At 39.5% G+C, this 22,629-nt stretch overlaps 1 protein-coding gene across 5 annotated transcripts in view; it reads right to left on the minus strand.

Annotated features, from left to right (window-relative positions):
- Positions 1 to 10,688: 10,688 nt before the first annotated feature.
- ZC4H2 (zinc finger C4H2-type containing) overlaps positions 10,689 to 22,629 on the minus strand; it is a 63,635-nt gene continuing 51,694 nt past the window's right edge. For 4 of the 5 annotated variants that reach the window (XM_075539061.1, XM_075539059.1, XM_075539060.1 and 1 more), the window contains 4 exons: positions 19,363 to 19,534; positions 15,863 to 16,035; positions 14,184 to 14,346; positions 10,689 to 12,073 (listed from right to left, as the gene is read on the minus strand). In XM_075539061.1, the coding sequence (XP_075395176.1) occupies positions 11,960 to 12,073; positions 14,184 to 14,346; positions 15,863 to 16,035; positions 19,363 to 19,518 (606 nt within the window). In that variant the 5' untranslated portion in view covers positions 19,519 to 19,534 and the 3' untranslated portion in view covers positions 10,689 to 11,959. The remainder of the gene's footprint in view (positions 12,074 to 14,183; positions 14,347 to 15,862; positions 16,036 to 19,362; positions 19,535 to 22,629) is intronic. The other variant, XM_075539063.1, reaches the window with a different exon arrangement.

A 22,629-nucleotide genomic window follows, 5' to 3' on the forward strand; every position in this document is an offset into this window, starting at 1 on the left:
ACAAATGGTGTTGGAATAAATGGATCTCTGTGTGCAAAAAAGTGAAATGGGGTGTGAGATAGTTAAAGTTTATTGTGCCAACCTGACTGATAAACACAGGTAGGGTTAATTGAAGGGCGGAGAGATAAATGGTGCGGTGAACCTCACCTTTCTAGTTCCCGGGTCTCTTGTTTTCTGATGGTTGGACCAGGGTGCAGCTGCATTAACCAGTTCCCTGCTTCAGCTGGCAAGGCTAACTTCCTGCAAGACATCCCTGAGGAGAAGCCACATGGACCTACCCCAATGCAGCCCTGGGTGATGGAGCAGCCATGCAGAGACCCCTGCCAGTGTTGAAATGCTTCCACATTCACTGACTTGGCTTTCCTCCTGCAGTTGGCATCATTGCGTGTGTTTTGTGAGACGGAGGAGGACTTTGTGGATTGGTGCCAGACATATGGGTTAATGTTAGATTTGTGGGCTTGGGCAGCACTGAGTTGGGATGTTTTCTTGATGCACACATACCCTTTATATCAAACTCTCTCTTATACATGTGAGTTTCAGTGGATTTGTTTCTCTAATGTACCCAGACTAACACAGGATGTGTGTATCCTTCCATGCACAAAAAATGGACTCAAGGTGGATTAGAGATATAAATGTAAACTCCAGAGATATAATCCATCAATAATAAAACTGAGACAACTTTAAGGGCCCTATTGTTTATGCCTTATTGTAGGGGATACACATACTACCAAATATAATAAAGAAAACACAATAAGTGGTAAACCAATTACGCACACCAAAAGGCTTCATTGAAAGCATGTAATGAGAACTCATGGATTGAGGAAAAAAATCTTAGTGACAACACAACTGAAAAAAGGACTAATCACTTAAATCTATAGAATTTTGAAATATTTCAATAAGAAAAAAAGAAATAATCCAATTGAAAGTAGGCAAAGGACAGGACCAGACAATTCATAAAGGATGACACTTGAATGGATAACAATCACAAGGATCATTAGCCATCTGGGAGAATGAAATCAAAACACCCCCAGCAATAGCCCAGTTCAAAAACACGGAGAGCAACAAATGCTGGAGAGGGCATGGAGAGATTGAAACTCTCATACATTGCTGGTGCAATTGTAAACATGTGCAAGCATTGTGAAAAGTGATATGGCACTTCCTGAAGCAACTGGAAATAGCAATATCATATGAACCAGCAATATCTCTACTTGGCAAATACCACAAAGTAAGAGTCAAAACACAAACAGACATATACTCTCCTATGTTCATAGCAGCAGAGTTCACAAAATTGTGAAGCTAGAAACAGCCCAAATGGCCATCAGTAGAAGAATGGATAAAGAATCCCTGGTATATACACACAATAGAATACAGGCATCTCTAAATCATAGTGGTGAAACCATGAAACATTTCGTGACATGGATGCACCTGAAAATCATTATGCTGAGTGAAGTTAGTCACAAAAGGACAAATATCATGTGAATCCACTACTACAAGTATAAAAATCAAGACAAAGGCAAGCTTCTGTTCTCAACTCATGCAGTCTTCTAATCTGGTCCCCCAAACAATGAAGTAGTGTGTCTTCCTAGTTCCCATAAACCATATATCACCCTCTTGTTTCAACATTCTAAAAACCACCTCAAGAGGTGGTCTCACTCCAGATGGCATCAGTGTCTCGTGTTTTAGGGAGAGGAAGAAGATCAATCAATTTCAGCCATATAGCAGTGTTCTATAATTATTCCAAATCAATAGACACAAGAATAATTAGTGATCCTTAATGGTAACTAGGATGAAAAAGAGGGCGGGAACATGTCTGCAGTGGAGAAAGTGATTACACTTCTGATGGTTAGTAAACTAGAGGGGTGGGAAGCCCACAACTGAGAAAAATGCTTAACGTTATTTAGATCCCAAGGGTAAATATGCCCAATATTATGTTCCTCACTGGGCAATTTTGACCTAGTTTCTATGTAGCCCCTCATGAAAAAGCCAACGTGTTACAAACAATTGGGACATTTGTGTCTGACAAAAGACTGTCTTTTTGAAGTACACAGCACCCTTCATATACAACAGCAGAGGGATCAGAATTGGAAAAAAATCATTAAGAGAACTGGACATTATCATAAACTAGCAGATCTAAGGATGTAAAATACTCCCTTGAACTTAAAACTGAAATGCCCTAGTGCTGTTCTTGTTAGGTGCCTTTGAGTCCATTCCAACCCATAGTGACCCTATGCAAAATAGAACAAAATACCGCATGGTTCTGGGCTATCATTTCAATTGTTCATATACCAGAGCCCATCCTTTCAGTCACTTGGTCAATCCACCTCATTGAGGGCCTTCCTCTTTTTTGCTACCCCTCCACTTTGCTAAGCATGATGTCCTTCTCCAGGGACCGATCTCTCCTGACAATATGGCCAAAGTATCGCAAAGTCTTGCCATCTTTGCTCCTAAGGAACACTCTGGCCATTTTTCTTCTAAGGCAGTTTGGTTTTAACAGTCCATGGAATTTTCAGCATTCTTCTCCAGTACCATAATTCAAATGCATCTATTCTTCTTCTGTCTGTAATGTTTAAGCAAGCTGATGAAGCACTGGAAGAACTCATTCATCTATGCCAGGAAATTTGGAAGAGAGCTACTTAGCCAACTGACTAGAAGATATCTATATTTGTGCCCATTCCAAAGAAAGGTCCATATTATGTCCATTCCAATGATAGATGGCACAACACAATCCTCAAACTACAGCACAATATCACTGATATTGTACGCAAGTAAAATTTTGCTGAAGATCATCTAGAACAGTACATTGACAAGGAATGCTAGAAAATACAGGATGGCTTCAGAAAATAATGTGAAACGAGGGATATAATTGCTGATGTCAGGTGGATCTTGGGGGCTCAAAGGAGAGAATACCAGAAATATGTTTATTTGTGTTTTATTGATTATGCAAAGGCATTCGACGGCATGGATCACAAACTACAGATAACCTTGAGAAGAATGGGAATTCCAGAGCACTTAAATTCTCTCATGAGGAACTCATACATGGATCAAGAGGCAATTGTGGAAAAATAACAAGGGAATACTGCATAGTTTAAAATGAGGAAAAGTGGGTGTCAGGTTTGTATCCTCTCACCACACTTGTTTAATCTGTATGCTTAGCAAATCATTAGAGAAACTGGTTTATATGAAGAAGAGTGCAACATCAGGATTAGAGGAAGGTTTATTAACAACCTTTGGTATGCAGATGACACAACCTTGTTTTGTGAAAGTGAGGAAGACTTGAAGCACTTGCTAATGAAGATCAAGGACTGCAGCTTTCAGTGTGGGTTATGATTCATTGTAAAGAAGACTGAAATCCTCACAAATGGACCAATTAGTAACATCATGCTAAATGGAGAAAAGTTTGAAGTTATCAAACCTTTTGTCTTGCTTGGATCACAATCAGTGCTTATGGAAACAGCAGCCAAGAGATCAAAAGACACATTGCGAGCAAAAGAAACATTGCATTACATAAGTCTGCTGCAGAAGAGCTCTTTAGAGTATTAGAGCACAAGGATGTTACTTTAAGGCCTAAAGTGCGCCTGGCCAAAGTCATGGTATTTTCCACTGCCTCATATACATGTGAAAGCTGGACATTGAATAAGGACATTTGGCATTGAATACCCTAGTATTGGGGTCTGCAGACTATGGTTCTCAAGCCACATGTGGCTCTTTCAGTACATATATGTGGCTCTGAAGTAAAATAGAAAAATTTCAAAGGATAATATTCAGGTCATGGTTATTTCATTTGTGTGTGTGTATCTCAAATAAATTTTATGGCTCTCAAATAATTGCTGTGAGGGACAAGATTTGCTTTTCCTTCTCAAAAATTTGCCGATCCCTGCCCTAGTAGAGTGGCAGATATTCACTATCCCAAGATTAGGGAAGTTGGTAGTCACTGAACTTTGGTTTTATTCAAACCCATTGCTTAAGGAAGCTAATGAAGGGTCACCTGGGAACAACAAATATTTGCTCTTTTTGTGTCCTCTTTGATTTTTTTGTGACATGTGCTCATCTGCCAGAGATGATTCTGCTTTTATAAATAATATTGAAAATATTGCCCTATCTCTAACCTTCATGGTTCATGCAACTAGTGTCCAGTCACCTAAGTTTCAAAGTTGTACACAGTAACAATGAAAGCATTGTAGTCCAAAACAATGTCCTAAAATGCATAAATTCCTTTTTTCTTTTCTTTTTTTACATTTTATTAGTGGCTCATACAACACTTATCACAATCCACACATATACATACATCAATTGTATAAAGCACATCAGTACATTCTTTGCCCTAATCACTCTCAAAGCATTTGCTCTCCACTTAAGCCCTCTGCATCAGGTCCTCTTTTTTCCCCCTCCCTCCCTAAATTCCTTTTTTCAATAGTGCTTTAAATTCTATACTATTGACTAAATTACTGATCCTATCAATAGAATTTCCTTATGCCCCATGGGGATGTTTTATGATGTACCCCATATAAAATGATAATGATGTCTCCAAAGTGAACCAGGGACATATATAAACCATAGATATATGAATGGATTTTGAGCTCTTACTTGATCACAACCCAAATATAAGAACAATTAGTTATTATGACATAGTCCTTCTTGGTACTCACTTCCATGAGGAGATCACTGAAGAAATAGGTGCTTGGCTATTAGAAAAAAATAGCATCTGAGGTCTTCCAATCTTGTTTAAAAACAATCAGCCATCTAAATAAGGAGTCAGCTAAGTCCACGTGGAAGAAGTGCACCAGGTGGCTGTGTGATCCAAAAGCCTAAATTGTAAACACTCCGTTTTCAGAACGATGGGTGGTCTACAAAGACAGTAACTGTATGAATAATTACTTGGGGGCATGGAAATGGAGGTTGGAGAAAATGGGGATTTAACAGCAATGAGGACAAGAATGAAGAAAATGTATCAAAGTTGATTGTGGTGCAACCCTTCTTAATATAACTGAACTATGTAATTGTATGAAAACAGTGGTGATATTTCAAATACCTCGTGACATGGAAAAAATTGGAAGACATTATTCTCATCAAATTTAGTCATTTTCAAGAAGATAAATATTTCATGACACCATTATTATAAAGGAAACAAGAAAGAAAATGGTTCTCACACCAAAGGAAAGGACTTTAAAGACTAGACTATGACAAGGTTAGGGGAAAGAGAGAGAGGAGGGAAGGACAAGAATGGAAGAAGGGAGAGTGGGTGGTGAGAAAAAAAGAAGAAAGAGTCACATTAATGGGATAATCTCACTGTTCTGATGTGATGGGTTGTGCACTACATAGGTTTTTATTGTTATTATATGGCTTTCTTTCTAAGTATTACGTATACTATGCAAGTAAAAGGGGGAAAAGATAGTAAAATATAAAAAAATTTAAATGTACTTAAAAAAGAGGGAAGGGTCACAACCTTAAAAGCCCTCCAATTTCCTTACCTGTTAAATCTGAACACTGTTTTAAGTGGTTTTAAAATTAAAATTGTAACTGACTTCAATTTCTTTTGACACACAAGCTAGTTTAAAACCAACAAACAAAATTAGCCACACAGAGCTCACAGACAATACTCACAATTAAGGGAGTTTATTAGGAAAGTTAACTGGTTACCACAAATCAGGATCAGTAAACAATAAGGATATAGTCATTGGTCCACAGCAACACTTCTTAGTCAGTAGCCAAGCCACTCTTCAGTTCTCAGCATCTGTGACACTTGGTCCCTTGGCATCTGCCACTGTGGACCAGGAGGCCAATCCACTTCCCTGTCTTATAGTCCTATAGTCTCAGCACTGTTTCATAGTTCTCTTATGATCTCCCTACCTTAGCCCCTGTTCTCAAACGGTCTTCTTTGCTCTGTCCCAGGTCTCTTTGTCATAGCTTCTGGTGCCTCTGGTTTCAGTCTTAGCTACTGAAGACAAATCTCAAACATGCTTCATTAATGGCTATTCTTCCACTGGTCCTGGAATTTCTCTCTGTGTTCCTATTTTTTAGATAGCTCATTCTTACATGAAAGTTTGGGTGTTTTTTTTCATCAGATCATACACAAGGAAACAAAATGTGGTGACTTGAGTCACAGTCTCTACTAAAAATGGAGACTCAGAATATACCCCACCTTAATCCTATAACAACTCCCTCAAAAAAATGGGATGATAACCACAGGCATAGATGCTACAATTTATAGTACATCACAAAATGGATTATGGCTCGAAAGGCTATATTAAATAATTGACTATGTCTCAAATATCATGGTATCCTCCTTTACCTGGCACAGTGATTAAGCACAAAGACTGAGGTTGGACAGATCAAAATTTAAATCCTGGTCCCATGATTTGAAAATAAATCTGTCTGTATAATAGGTATGTGAATATGCCAGTTACTTATGTGATTTGAGTTTCACTTTCTGTAAACATTAAAATGGAGCAAATAAGAAAGTTAATTTCTGCCTCTCTAAGGCTTTCTGTGAAAATTCCATGAGGAAATGCCTGTGAAATACGGGGTGCAGTTCTTGGCGCAGTACAAGTGGCCAGCTGTTATTAATGTTTGATTTGTTTACTACTCAGAAGTGAAATTGAAGTGACAGATACAGATTTGCAGGTGATTATTGTAGAAGAAGGGAGTTCTGGTCATGTAGTGGTTACATGTTGGGCTTCGATCTGAAAGATCAGCAATTCAAAACCATCAGCTGCTCCTAGGAAGAAAGATGGAGCTTTCTACTTCCACAGTTAGTTTTGTAAACTCGGAGGGCAGTTCTACCTTGCCCTATAGGATTGCTATGAGTTGGCATTGACTCGATGCTAGTGAGTTTTGGTTTGGTTGTAGGTCTGTTGAAACCATGGGTGAAAATGAGAGAATTTGTTGTAAAGTAGACAGGGAAAAGAACTGAGGATCACATCCCAGGACATACTAGTCTCTAAAAGGAGCAGCAAGAGACATAAGAACCAATGGAGGGGAATGAAAGAGATGCTATGTCAGACAGAACATAAACAGATTATTTCAAGAAGGTATAAAAGGTTAATAGTACAGAAAGAGTAGGATACGGGGCAAAGAAAAGTCTAATTGATTTGTACAATTTAAAGTTCCTCTGAGACCTCTATCAAAGAGTCTTCATGGATCAAGAAATAGTAGAATGCAGTGGTTGGAGTGATAATAAAACAAGGTTAGGAAGTGTAGAACAGACTAACTAGAAGACTATCTAGAAATTTGACTGAAAGAGTAGGGCATGATGGGGGTCTTGAAACAGAGGTAGGAAACAGATTGAAGAGGAGTTTTCTCTTCTTCACTTTAAATTTCTTTTGTTCACAGAGAAGAACTAACTAAACATGTTCATAAAGACAAGAGAAGTAGTTTAGTAGATGGAGAGGTTGAAGGAGAGCAGACATAATTGATAGAATGAGAGGGTTTGAGGAAACAGGGACGAGTGGACCCAGGACAGAGGTGGAGGGATTGACTCTGCTTGGTCCAGAGATAAAAGGAAAGAGTGGGTATGGGTGTGGAGAAGTGTGTCTTATCATCTTTGAGTCTACAAAGATCAGAAAGTTGGGTGACAGGTATTTGTCATGCAGAAAACAAACAAAACAAAACCAACTCACTACTATGGACCTATTATGTCCCTATATGGCAGGGTAGAATTTCCCCTGTGAGATGTCGAGACTATAACTTTACGGGAGTAGAAGCCCTGTCTTCCTCCCAAGGAGTGCTGATGGATTTGAACTGTTGACCTTGCGGATTGTAGACCAACATTAACCAGTAGCCAACAGGGCAAGTAGCAAGCCCCCAGGAATGCTAGAGAGGAAAGACTAAGGGGGTTTGTGTGAGAAGAGCTTCAGAGGTTGAGGCCATTGTCTTCAACACAGGAATTCCCTGATACACAAAGGAAGCCTGATACTGGGGATGGGGAAAGATTGAATGAAGGGACAAAATGCCAGAGGTTGGATAAATATGTATGTGTATGTGGTGTGTGGCAGGATTACTCTTGTGTCAAAATGACCTTCATTATAAATTGGAAACCTGTTTAGTTGTTCCTTGCAAAAGGCTTATCTTCAGTTGGGAGAAAGCATGCTGGAATTGGGTGCTCCCTCCTATCTCTCACTTTTCAGTTTCCTCCACACTTTGAGCTTAATTTAAGTGAAATTTGCCTATTGGACAGGAAAGGGCTCCAAAAATCTTTGCTAGGTCTCACTTTCTTATCTCCAGAATCAATCAGAAATCCCAGAAGCCAGAGGAGAAACTATTTATAAGGAGCTTTTTTAGAATAGCCCCCCTGGAAGGTTAAGTCTTCTTCTTAGTAGTTCAGTAGTTCTTGGTGGAACTAGTGGTGTAGGCAGTTGGAGATGTGGACTCTGCACTCTGGGAGCTCTGCTCTTAGTGGAAAGTAAAGGCAGACAATTGGCAAAATTTGGCTTGCCAAGAGAGTGAAAAAAAAAAGAAATTTGAACCCTGGATATGGAGAGGTAACCCTGGATAGACTTATTTTCCTAGTAAAATATTAATTTTGCCTGCCTCTAGCGCAGTTCCCCTGCTTCTCCTCAATGATTCTGTAATTGTGAGAACATAATCCTTTGAGTTACAAGTCTACGAGAAAGTGAAATGTTTTTGAAGATCCATTGCTTGCCAATATTTTTGTGGTAGTCAGAGACTCAAATTAAAGGCATTTGACTCCTTCCAGCTTCATTTGTCTTGTTTTTAAGATGCAGTACTGGTAGGAAGATTTAAGTTTATCAAATATTCAATTGCTGTGTGCATTTTACAAATGTCAATTCAATTAATTCCCATAACATAGTATTATTATCTCACTTTTACACATGGAGCTAATGAGGCTTTGGGAAGTTAATAAACTCACTCAAAGTTAGAAAATAGCAGACCAAAGATTTGAATTCAGACTATGACTTCAGGACTCATGTTCTTAGCCACTATATTATGCTGTCTCCCATATACCATGCCTGCCACATTTTAAGAATCTAATAAATGGTGATACTTCACATACTTACTGATGTCCAGTCAATTCTGACTCATAGAGACCATCCCTTTAGAATTTTAAATTTTCACTGTTAGTCTGGGTAAACTAGGGAAACAAATCCACAGAAACTCATATGCATAAGAGAGAGTTTTATATAAAGGCTAAGTATACATTAAGAAAACATCTCAACCCAGGGCTGCCCAAGCCCATAAGTCCACCATTACCCATATGTCAAACACCTCTCTATAAAATCCTCCTCAATCTCACAAAACACATACAATGATGCCAAATGCAGGAGGAAAGCCAAATCAGTTAACGTGTAAGCATCTCAGCACTGGCAAGTGTCTCCACACGGCTGTTCCAGCACCCAGAGCTGCATTGGGGTAGGTCCATGTGGCTTCTCCTCAGGGGTGTCTTCCAGGAAGTGAGCCTTGCAAGCTGAGGCAGTGAAATGGCTAAGGCAGCTGCACCCTGGTCCAACCATCAGAAAGCAAGAAACCTGAGAACTAGAAAGGCGAGGTTCACCGAGCCATTTATCTCCCCGCCCTTCAACCAACCCCACATGTGCTTATCAGCCAGGTTAGCACAATAAACCTTAACTATTCACACTGCAACTCCACACAGTAGGTGTTATCTGCATTTTACACATGAGGAAACTAGCCAAGTCTGATAACTTGCTCAGGAATGCACTCCTAATAAATAGATTTAATATTTGAATCAAAAAACAAATAACTCTTGGATCAATGCCATTACCCTGTACTGTGTAGTATGAATGTTATGGAAGTACATATGGACCTAGAATGCCAAGGGAGAGTGCTTATTTAAGGATGCTCTGTCATCCCTAGCCATAATTAGGGATATATAGTAATTACCTAGTTCCACAGTCACAGTGATAAGGTTTAACATTTTTTTGAGTGCTTACTATGTGTCTGGTACAGCCACAATAGCCCTACTGAAGTGCAGAGAAGTTTTGGCAAGATATTGGATTCTTTAGGAAGCCTGGGACAGGTTAATGTATAGAACATTAACTACGGAGTAATGGGGCGATCAAAACTTATGAAAGGGGCACAGAAGGCAGGAGGACTAGACAAAGGGACAGCCTTGACAGAAACCTGTCTGCTCTACAGGAACTTGTAAAGCTGAGCTTATCCTGCAGATTTATTCCCATAAAGGTGAGAGTAGGGATAGTGGGGGTGGGGTGGTCAAGCCTTTATGTCGCTTTATCAATTCATTGAATTCCAAGTCCTGGTTTATAGTACGGAGTTCTTTGAACCATCCTCAACATCAAGCTATCACAAAAAGAATGGGTTTAAGAACAACACAAAAGATCAGGGAGAGAATATATAAAATAATGGGTTCTACAAAGAGAGAAATCTGGGTTTAAGTCCTAAAACTTTCTCTTATTAGTTGTTTAACTTTGGACAAATTCTGAACTTCGAGTTTCCATTTTCTTTGTTATAAAATGACAATTAGAATCCTTATCTGTACAGTTGTTTTGAAAGTCAAATGCAATCACTTAAAGAACTTTGCTTACAGACTTGATGTGAAATTATCGTAGTAAGCGGTAAAGTGTTGTCGTTGTGTTCTGATTTCTTCATTTGGAAAGGGGAGTGAACTAAAGAAGGGCTCCCAGGGGCTTGCTTTCAAAGCTCAGTGGGATCACATCTTCTTTATTGCTGGGTACACAGTAAGCAATCAGTCAGCATTTACTCCAAAAGAATGTTTATTTAAAAGGATTTGAACAGACATGACATACTTTCAAAGAGCAGAGGAATCTTTTATATTGTGAACAAACACAGTGGCAACTTAAAACTGTAGTTAAGGAAAACAAACCCACTCTCCTCCTCAACAAGGAACTAGGATCTTGGGCTAACACTTTTTCTATCAATGAGGCTTCATTCCTCTGAGTAACTTAGCTAGAGACTTGGATTTGATAGACAATAGAGATGTGGTGCTTGGGAAGCTTTCTTTTGGGAAGGAAATGTACAACACTAAAACCATCTTTACAATCCACATAATAGGAGGGCTACCAGCTGCCCTGAACTGAGATTATCTTAAAGAAGCAAAATGAGTGGATCGGAAATCCTACTCATGTGCATGTGTAACTGATTGGCACTCATTTGAATCCTAATCCATATTTCTCATCCTAAAATATAACATTAATCAGGTGTCAGAGTAATGATGTAACAAAAGCCAACATAGATGCCAACCTAGGACCCCTCTCAGCTTAACACAGTCCTTACAGCAAGGCATCAGCTCTAGTAACTGCTGAGCTATGCATAAATTATAGAGTGGATCTGGTTCCCTGATTTCACACTAGGGAACTTCTACAACTGATTTGCAATGACTAGAGGTATGGGGTGTGGGGGGCGGGGAGTCTACAAACAGTCTATGTCTGAGAACATTCTTATTTCAGAGGAACCAGGAAGAGGAGGGCTTTAGAATTACAGCCAGGAATCCTAAATGAATATAAAAAGCACTTTTCTAAGATACCTCTAGACCTTAAGGATAAGGTAAAGAGGGAGGAGTTACACGCACTATGCCTGCTGAGAAGTCCAACAATAAGTTCCTTCAGAGCCTATGACAAAGAAAAATGGATGGGCAAACTGGGGCCTTCACCTCAACTAATAAATGGGTCCCCCTCACTCTTAAACCTCTGTAGCACCTTAGGTCCAAGGCCTATGGCACAGAGACAGAAAGTCACATCTGAGGCATCTGCCCTTCCATCTACTCAAAAAAAAAAAAGGAAGGAGATGACAATGGGAGTAAAGGGACAATTATACACATCATTAGCACCACTCTCTTAAAGCAGAAATCCCAAAGCAGAAACAAATGCAAGTAAGTGACAGAGGGGTTGTGCTTCTATCACATTAAATAGGAGACTTGGAGGGAGTGGGAAAGAGTTGTTTCATAGCAGGACATCAATCACTCCGGCCAAGGTTATTAGTAGTAGAGCTCCATGTGCTTGCCCTTTCTTCATTCATCTTGCTTCCGTTTTGGCTTTTTTGGGTTCCGGGACCGGCTCTTGGCTTTGCACAGAGGGCATATGGGTGCATTTCGGTGAATTTGTTGATGACACGACAAGCAGGCCTGGTTGGGGGGGGGGGGAGGTTATACAAGACAAAGAAAGTTAGTGGTTGTATTCTTCTGGGCTACAGCTAAACTCAGAGGCCCAGAGAACAATTTTGATTTCTCACCAGAAAAAGCAGTAATCATTGGGTGAACAACAAGGATAGGAGAGCAGTGCTCTTGTGGGCTACAGAAGAGGGGAGTGAGGAGTGTAACCCAGGTTAGAGAAGGTGTTGAGAAAAAGTACCCAAAATTTCAAAATAAAGAAAAATAAGGATTGACTATCCATTCAACATTATGTTGGAGCACTGTCTATCATGTCCACTCAAGGATTATTTAATTCTCTAGGATAGGGATCAGCACATTTTTTTCTTTAAGGGGAAAGATAGTCAGAATTTTTATTTTATTCATATGAACCATAAATTCTAAATAAAAAAATCTTTATGTGACCTTGGTTGCACAGTATTTTATACATTGCACTGCTAACCACAAGGTCAACAGTTCAAAACCACCAACCGTTCTGAGGGAGAATGATGAGTCTTCCTTCTCATGTAAAGATTTTAGCAGTAGAAACCTAAAGGGGCAATTCTACCCTGTCCTATAGGGTCACTAAGAATTGGAATTGACTGGATGATAGTGAATCTTTGGGTTTATGGCCTCTCTCATAACCATTTAACTGTGCCATTTTTTATTAAATAAACTACAGACAATACTTAAACAAATGGACATGGATGTATATCAATTAAACTTTATTTAGAAACACGGGGAGCAAGTCAGAGTTTGCCTGAGGGCCCAGATCTAAAACAATATTCCTTTGTTTGGCTATTTATTATCCAATGAAATGCAAAATACTTTTATTTGGAAGCACAGATAGCCATATAGGTTACAGTTGCAATGTCTTGTTGAACATCACCAGAATCCCCGAGTAGTGCATATATTTAATGTACTAGTATGCTAACTGAAAAGCTGGAAATTCAAGACCAACCAGAGGTGACTAAGGCAAAAGACCTGATGATCTACTTAAAACCTCAACGATCGAAAACTCCATGTAGAATAGTTCTACTCTGGCCTCTCCTCCCTCTCTCCGTTTCTCTGCCACCCCGAGTGTGGTGGTGCTCCGACTTCACCATGTCGTCATAAGACTTTCAGGATTAAGAGATTCCTGGCCAAGAAACAGAAGCAGAATCGGCCCATTCCCCAATGGATTCGAATGAAAACCGGTAATAAAATCAGGTACAACTCCAAGAGAAGACATTGGAGAAGAACCAAGCTGGGGCTGTAAGGAGCCCCCTGAAGGGTGGCATGCATGGCTGCATTTTCCCAGGCTCAAATTTTGTCCCCCTCTGATGACTTGAACTTCTATTGGCAAATAATCTGGTTTATTCCTTGGTTTTTTGCTTTCTAATCAAGTTTAACAATAAATGATGTAAGGCTGTTGGTGTGAAAAAAAAATAGTTCTACTCTGATTCACATAGACTCACCATGAGTAAGAATAGACTGGATGGCAACCCGGTTAGGATATTAACCAATTCTGTACCTAATTTTAAGGGCCCCAGTGGTGTAATGATTATGCATTGAGGTGCTAACAGCAAGGTCAGCAGTTCAAGAACACTGGCTTCTCTGCAGGAGAAAGATGAGGCTTTCTACTCCTGTAAAGAGGCATAGTCTTGGAAACCCACAGAGGCAGTTCTACTGTGTTCTATAGGGTTGCTATGAGTAGAAATGGACACAATGGTAGTGAGGTTTTGTACTTAATTTGCAAACTTAGCTCAGCATTCTTTTCTATTCCAACTGTTCCTCAAATGCTCTTGGAACCAGCTTTGTAACTCTGTTGGTTCCTTCATTAATGTCATCTACGTGTTATAAATTTGTGTGAATCATGTTTTTAACCTTTAGAAAATTATACTTTAGAAGTGGTTCCTAACCCCCTAGCACACTAACTCCTCTGAGGGTATAGGGCCCCAAAAACTGGTGGGTCCATCACAGCGCACTTATGCCATCCTTTCCTCTGTATTCTAAGCAAAGGCTGCTTGAGGAAGGCCAAAATTTAGTAGTCAGAGGCACAGACACAACTTTTCATGGGTCTGCCAGAGGATACTTTTTTCCCACATCTCATGCCACATTCACTCACCTTCATAGGTGGAGGTTGCTGTCTGAAAGTAGCTGTCTGCCGAGTGTCCTGCTTCCTAGCCACCTGGAGTTGCTGAGCTGCTGCAGCTGCAGCAGCCAAAGACTCAGGGATGGGAGGCTCCTGAGGTTCCGTCTGCCACTCTGCTTTCTGCTTCTCAAAGTAACTTTGGAGATGAGAGACATTGGCAGAATCATTATGAAAGCAAGGGGAACTTTACCCCCTTTAAGAACTCCAAGTCACAGGGAATCTAGGACAGACGAACCCCTCAACACCAGCGATGGGAGTGGCGACACCAGGAGGGAAGGGCATGTAGAAAGGGAGAACCGATCTCGGAGATCTATGTGTAACCTCCTCTCTGGAAGATTGGCAAGGGGGAGGCGGGTGAGGGGAGACGCCGGGGAGTGTAAGATAAGATATAATAATTATTTATAAACTATCAAGGGACCAGGGGTGGGATCGGGGAGGGAGGGGGATGGGGGGAAAAAAAGGGAAACCGAGCTGATTCCAGGAACCCAAGTGGAAAGTGAATTATGAGAGTGACGAATGCAACGAATGTATAAGGGTGCTTTGCTCAATTGATGTACGTACAGATTGTGAAAAGAGCCTTATGAGCACCAATAAAAAGATTTAAAAAAAAGTTCATGTGAGGTGATGGAGGGCGGTGTAAGATATGGAAAAAATAATCTATCCCTTATCAAGGGTTCGTGAGGGAGGGTGGGGGAGGAAGGGGTAAGAAATAGGGAGCTGATATCAGGGGCTCAAGTGGAAAGAGAATGCTTTGAAAATGATGATGGCGGCAGATGTGCAAATGTACTTGACACACTTGAGGAATGTGTGGGTTGTGATAAGAGATGTAAGAGCCCCCAATAAAAGTAGTTTTTAAAAAGTTAAAAAAAAAAAAAGAACTCCAAGTCACAGAACCAAAGGTTGGGCTGTGGCTCACTATGGAAAGTTCTTACACCTTCCTCAACATAAGCCTCTTCTCCCCATGTGCCAGGCCCATTGTTATCTAGGAAAGGCAATCCTCTTGCTTCTTGATACTGACACGTGTACCATATCAAATAATCCCAGGGATAGCAAGGCATCAGTATTATAGGGAATTATAGGGCATTCAGTACAATTGTACATCCCATATGCTGAATGCTTTTGTTTTGTATTTAAGTGTCCCCAGGTTTCTGCTGACATAACTCTAGGAAAAGAAGTTCATTGCCTCCACAAGTTGCCTGCTCTAACTTTAGGAACTGCATCTGTGAACTGCACCATATCTCTTTGTATGGTATGCCTAGACCTTAACTCAGGGTCATAAAATGAAGTCCCAGTCTAGCACTTGGTGACAAAAGCTAAGTCTGCTGTATTCTCAAAAGACTCTGGACACTCCTTCAGGACCTTGACGCAGGAAATGATATCCTAAGAATTATAGACATTGTCAAAATCACAAGAAAACCTTTCTTAAAATTACATAGTAATACTAGTCAAATAATCCTTTTTTTTTCTAGTATAACAATCTAGCACAGAGACTTTTCCAAAGTTATGTAATGATTAAACCATGGACAAGCCTAGGACTAGGACCAGGTGCCCAAACCTTCAAGACAAGCTTCGTGTATGTATGTATGCATGTATGCTTCTGTGTGTGTGTGTGTGTGTGTGTGTATTACAAGGATAGGAGGAAGATAGCTTACTCCAAGGAGAGCTTCTCTTCTTCTTCACACAGGTCAGGGAGCCTCTGTAGGCCCAGGGTCATGCGTAGGGCATCCACATGTTCCTTCAGTGGCTTATATTCATCATGCAGTCGCCGGGTAGACTCTAGCAGCTTGTTTAGGTCATTCTCAGACTGTTTGATTGTGTTCTCCATCTAAAATGCAGAGAAAGAAGACCTCAATTTTTTCAGAGAGGCTCTGTAGTTGAGTGACTAATAGCAGACCCCAGAGACTGACCAATCTATGTTCAAGTCCTGGATCTTCCATGTCCTCTCTGTGTGACTGATTAAGACTCAATTTATTCATCTGTATAATGGCATGACAGTAGTACAATATTACTTCACACAATATTAGTGAAAATTTAATGAGCAAAATCATGTAAAGTAGTCCATAGAAGGTATAACACAGAGCCAAGGCTCAATAAATAGTATCTATCATTCAAATATAAGGAGCCCTGGTGATTCAGTGGGTTAAGTACTGGGCTGCTAACCACAAGGTCGGCAGTTCAAAGCCGCCAGTCATTCTGCAGGAGAAAGATGAAGCTATCAGTTTCCCTAAAGATTTACAGTCTTGGAAACCCAAAGGAGCACTTATACTCTGTCATTTAGGGTTGCTATGAGTTGTTTGGCTTTTGGTTTTTATTCAAATACCGAATTTTAGACCTGGAATAGTCCTTAGAACTCTTCGAGTTCATCTTATTGATATTGTACAGATCAAAGAACTAAGGCTAAGACAGATGAAAAAGAATTCTCAGGGAAACATTTTTTAGAGGCAACACATGGGTCAAAGAGTTCAGGACAACTTCTGCTTCCTGGGCCAATGGTCTTTCTCTTAAATTAGGAGCTCTCAAAATGTGGTCCTTAGACAAGTAGCTTCAGCATCACCTGAAAACTAACTACGAATGTAAATTCTCAGTCTCAACCTCAGATTTAGGTGCCAATATCACCTTGGTTAAGCACTCAGCTGTTAACTGAAAGTTTAGCACTGTGAAACTACCCAGTACCTCCATGAGAGATAGACCTAGCGATCTGTGTCTCTAAAAATTACAGCCAAGAATACTCTACGTGGCAGTTCTAATCTCTAACACATGTGTTAGGGCACACTAGACTGTCCTCAACAACAATAACACCCCATTGCACACCAACAGAAACTCTGGGGTGGAGCCCAACACTGCTTCAGTAGGCCTTCCAGGTAATTCTGATGTGCACTGAGATACATTGGCCTATATTCTCAGCCCCTGGTATAAATGTTCTCGTTCTTTCAGTATCAATCTATCCTTGATTGGATGAAAGCAAAACTTCCAACTCCTAATTAGATCCAGCAATCCTATAATCTTTGACACAAATAATCCTAAATGCTTACTATCCAATACTCACTCATATTTGACTTAAGATACTAGGCCAGGCTCAAATACAATTAAGATTGTACAATCAGCAGAAGGCACAGTAGATGATTGGTACCCCCTAAATACAATGTGGGCTTTTAAAAAGTTCATGGAAAAATAAAATTAAAGGGCAATTGAATTTTTCAAAACCCCTTTGTACTTGTATCTATCAAAAACCTTTATCAATTCCAACAAATGAAAAGATTCTCGTTCTCACTAGTCATCATTTTTGTGTGCCCTTGAGTTCATTTTAACCCATAGTGACTCTACACAGCTGAGTAAAACTGCTCTATATGATTTCCCAGGCAAAAATCTTTATGGGATACAGTGTTGGTGGTACTGTGATTAAGTGCTTGACCGCTAACTAAAAGGCCGATGGTTCAAACCCACCAGTTTCTTTGCAGGAGAAAGATGTGGGAGTTTGTCTGTAAAAATTATAGACTTAGAAGCTATGAACAATTCTATTACATCCTATAGGGTCTCTGTGAGTTGAAACCAAATCAATGATGATGGCTTTCTGGTTTTTGGTTTTTTTTAATCATCATGGGAGTACGTTGCCAGGTCTTTTCTTACAGAGTGGCTGGTGGGTTTGTAATGCTGAACTTTCAATTAGCAGCCATGTACTTCACTATTGTACCACCAGTGCTCCGTCACTAGTCATTCCAGAAACTAAACCCACTGCTGTTGAGTAGATTCTGACTCATAGCAATGCTCTAGGACAGAGTGGAACTGTCCCATAAGATGTCAAAGACTATCAATCTTTACAGAAGCAGACTGTCCATCTTTCTCTTGTGGAATGGCTGGTAGGTACACACCTCTTATCTTTTTGTTAGTACCTGAGTGCTTTAATAACTGTTCCACCAGAGTACTTTTATTAGTCATCAGAGGAATGTAAAAAGAAAAAAACTACAATGAGATACCAGCTCACTTCTGCTGGAATGGTAATAATATATAAGTAAATAAATAACAGAAAACAAATGTTGGGGATGAGGGGAGATCAGAACCCTTATCCATTGTTGGTGGGAATGTAAAATGCTCAAATTGTGGTGTAAAACACAGTGGCAATTCCTCAAAGAATCAGATATAGAATTACCATATAAGCCAGCAATTCAACTCATCTAAAAGTGATGATGTGAAAAGATATGTACACTGCAGATGTTCACTGCAGCATAATTCATAATATCAAAAGGTAGAAATAACCCGTGTCCATCGACAAATGAAAGGATAAACAAAATGTGGTACATACCTACAATAGAATAATATTTGATCTTTTAAAAAATGAAGCATTGATACATGCTACAATATGGATGAACATCAACATTATGCTGAATGAAATGTCAATCACTAAAGGAGAAATTTTGCATGATCACATATAGATGAACTAACAAGAAAAAGTGAATACACCCATACCCACACAAGATCCTATGCCTGGCGATCAGGAAATAAGTATTGTCATAGAAATGAGTTTCCTAAGAATATAAACGTAGTTCCTTCAAATGTAATTTAAAAACAAAACTCATTCAAATGTAATTAAAGAACAAAATCAACTCATTGTATATAGACTCTAAGTGCTAGAAGGGTACCTTGCAGGGGAGTATCTCCCAACCTCTCTCTGGGTGAAAGAATAAGCAATACAACTGCCAGGACAGGATCTTATTCAGATTCTTCCAAAGAAGAAAGTCTAATAATGGAGCCCCATTATGGTGACTAAGTAGAGCTGATTTATTCATTTTGTCTAGATGGGAGTTTTGGAAACCTTTAAGTTACACTCCAGAGGAAGCTGCCTGCTCTGTTTTCCTCTAAGGCTAACTTTAAACTCGCCAAAAGAAAGCACATTAAAACTAAAAATACCGTTACTGATTCCTGAGACCCAATCATAGTTCAAAGAAGGAAACTGAGGCCCAGAGAGAGAAGATTGTCCCCTGATAACCATCAGTAAGTGACAACATAAGAGTTCAGAACTTCTGGGTCTTTCCATCAAAGCCTGCTCCCCTTGGTTGACTACAACCATATCTCAAAGGGGAGGCCATAGTACTCACTATTGCCACTTCCTCAAGAGGCTCAGGGGTAGGTGGACTCCAGGCAGTCAACCACATACCACATTGATGTCAGCGTGAATCAGGCGGAGTTCCTCCACATGGGCCATCTTTTCCTGTAGTAGAAGGTCCATCTCCTGCTTGTATTCCTTCAGGTGTCTTTCTTCTGACTCAAGGGCCTCAAACTCAGCTTTCAAACGGGCTTTGATCTTCTCCATCTGCCAGGTCTTATTCCTGCAATTCACAATAAAGAGAAAACAGTCATCAGGAAAAGGGAATAAAGTGGGCATAGACTCCAGAATTAGGCCAGAAGCCATCTTTACAAGCCTCCTTTTCTTCAGGCAGAATCAATAGCTTTCTTCTGAGACTATGGGTTTCAAGTAAGGATCATTTTCCTCTTTTATAGGGAACATGAAAACATGTGGGCTAGGTTTTGTTGTCAAATAGATTCAAGGGAGAACAATGCTGCCATTTAGTGGTCATTGACCAGGAATGCTACGTAGGCTTTCAATGCACAATAAAATCCTACCCCCAAATAAATCCCACCCAAAATGTCAATGTAGACCTTGAGTAGAACAAGGCTTATAATTAGGAAAGATGTGTCAGGGTTGTATCCTTTCACCATATTTATTTAAAGTCTATGCTGAGCAAATAATCTGAGAAGCTAGAATATATGAAGAACACATTATCAAGATTGGCAGATGACTCAGTAACAACTTGTGATATGCAGATAACACAACCTTGCTTGATTGAAGCACTGACTGAGGAAGATAAAACATTATAGCCTTTAGCATAAGTTATACCTAAAGCTAAAAGAGACAAAAAACCTAACAAATGGAACAATAAACATCATAAAAAATGGAGAAAAGATTGACATTGCCTAGGATTTCACTTGAATCCTTAATAAATGTCCATAGAAGCAGCAGTCAAGAAATCATATGATGTATTGCATTGGGTAAATCTGCTGCAAAAACAAAAAACCTCATTAAATTATTTAAAAGCAAAGATGGTACTGTATATACTCGAGTATAAGCCGACCCGAACATTCACCGAGGCACCTAATTTTACCACAAAACTACGCTGAAAAAACTCAGTTTATACTCGAGTATGTACGGTACCTTGATGACTAAGGGGAACTTGACTTAAGCCAGAGTATTTTTACTCACTTCACATGCACATTAAAGTTGGAAAATAGAATTAATGCACTTGAATTATGATGTCAGTGAAGAATATTGAATATGCCATGGACTGTTAGAGGAAAAGACAAATTTATCTTGGCAGAATTACTGCTAGAATGCTTCTTAGAAGAAATGATGGCCAGACTTTTTCTCATGTATTTTGGACATGGTACAAGAAGAGATTAGTCCTTGAAGTAGGACATCATGCTTGATAGAGAATCGGGGGGGGGGGGAGGAAAACTCTTAAGAAGATGAATTACTACAATAGGTTCAAACATGGCAAGGACTGTAAAGATGGTATAGGACCAGGCAGTTACTTTTTTTTTCAGTGTTCCTTTCTGATCACATAAGTCAGAACTGATTCCATGGTACCTAACAGCAACAACGAAAGGTCTACTCATCTGTTCCAGAGGAGAAAGGGGAAGGTAAGAAGTCATTGCATGTATCATTCTTTCTCTTAGCAAAACAAAAATCTATTTTGGGTTCTTAAACACCCATTGAATACCCTATTGCTTAGTAATCCCATATCTAGAAATTTACTTTTAGGAAACATGATGGTTAATGTTATGTGCCAACTTGGCTAAGTTACGATGTCAACAGTTTAGCAGACATTGCACACAGTGCTTTTCCATAATTAATATAATGTAATCAACCCCTACTTTTAAAATTTGACTTCAACAGTCAATCCACTTCCTTGGAGGTGCGGCCTCCATCTAATATACATGAATGTTCTGGAAAACCTTCACTCTCTCTTGATCCTGCAGCTGTTTTGTCATTCTCTGACTTCTTAGTCTTAAAATGTAAACCTGACACATGAACTACAGATTTTGGGATTTTCCAGTTCCTGCAGGTTTACAAGAGAGCAGCTTTCCATTTTTGGATTTGTCAGCCCTTGCAACCATGAGAGTAAGGAGAAACCTCTGCCCTGATGCCTGACTTACAGATTTAGAACTTGCCAGATTAGATTCCACAATCCTTTGAGCCATTTCCTTGAAAGAACTCTTTCTCTTCACTGATTTTGTTCCTCTAAAGATCCAGGCCTAAAACAGGAAGTAATCCAAGGAAGTAAAAAGTTAATTCAAAGATAAACTTCCTGGGATATGAGAACAACTAGGTTATGTAGGGGGTATTAAACAACTTATTATATGGGGAAAATTTTTCCCCTCCTAGTCATATACAAGCTGGCTTCAAAAAGTGGTGGGAAAAAAAAGTTAATAGGAGGTTCCAGGAAATGCCAGAGATAGACTCCCCTGCATAGAACTCCCCTTGCATGGCTCATAGATCAACAGGTGAGGAGGCCAATTCTGGGAATTTAGATGTAGGAACTAGAAAATATTACACTCAATGGAGAAAAGCTGAAAATACTTCTACTGAATAAGGAACCTGACAAGGATGTTCCTTATCCCCACTGTTATTCAACACTGTGCTGGACATCCTAGCCAGTAACATAAGACAAATGCAAGACAATTGTACAAAAAAGTGAAACTTTCACTACTTACAGATGACATGACTTTTTTAAAAAGTCATTTTATTTTGAGCTCTTACAGATATCATAACATTCCATAGTTCAATCACATGAAGCAGTATTGTACAATTGCTATCAGTCAGTTTTAAAATATTTTCTTTCTTCTTGAACTCCTTGATGTCAGCTTCCCTTTAACCCCTCCCTCCCCCACACAACCCCCCAGTAACCCTTATTATTTTACATATTATTATTATTATTTGCCATATCTTACATTATCCAATGTATCTACTCACCTACAGTTCTGTTATTCGTTTCCCCCACGTGAATTCTGTTATTCGTTTTCCTCACATGGAGTCATACAGTCATCATTGCTATAAGTTACCCCTCCCCTCTTTCCATACCCTAAGGGAATCATTACTTCTGTTACTGAAGGGTTATTTAACTTTGGTTCATGCATTCAATGATATTAATTATACAAATGAACCTATGCAGGTCTAACAAGATTAATGAGGTAAAAATAAACACCACAATGGTAAAGGGAAAAATATTAAAGAACTAAAGGATAGTTAAGTATTTCATCATTGCTATACCACACCCTTCTGTGAGGGACTGTCTAATTATCTTATATGCTGGATTTGGGCTTCCACTTTGTGCACGCCCACATAAATTTTATTGCTTGTTTTTGA

Source organism: Tenrec ecaudatus, chromosome X, assembly GCF_050624435.1.
Source record: "Tenrec ecaudatus isolate mTenEca1 chromosome X, mTenEca1.hap1, whole genome shotgun sequence".
Lineage (NCBI taxonomy): Eukaryota > Metazoa > Chordata > Mammalia > Afrosoricida > Tenrecidae > Tenrec > Tenrec ecaudatus.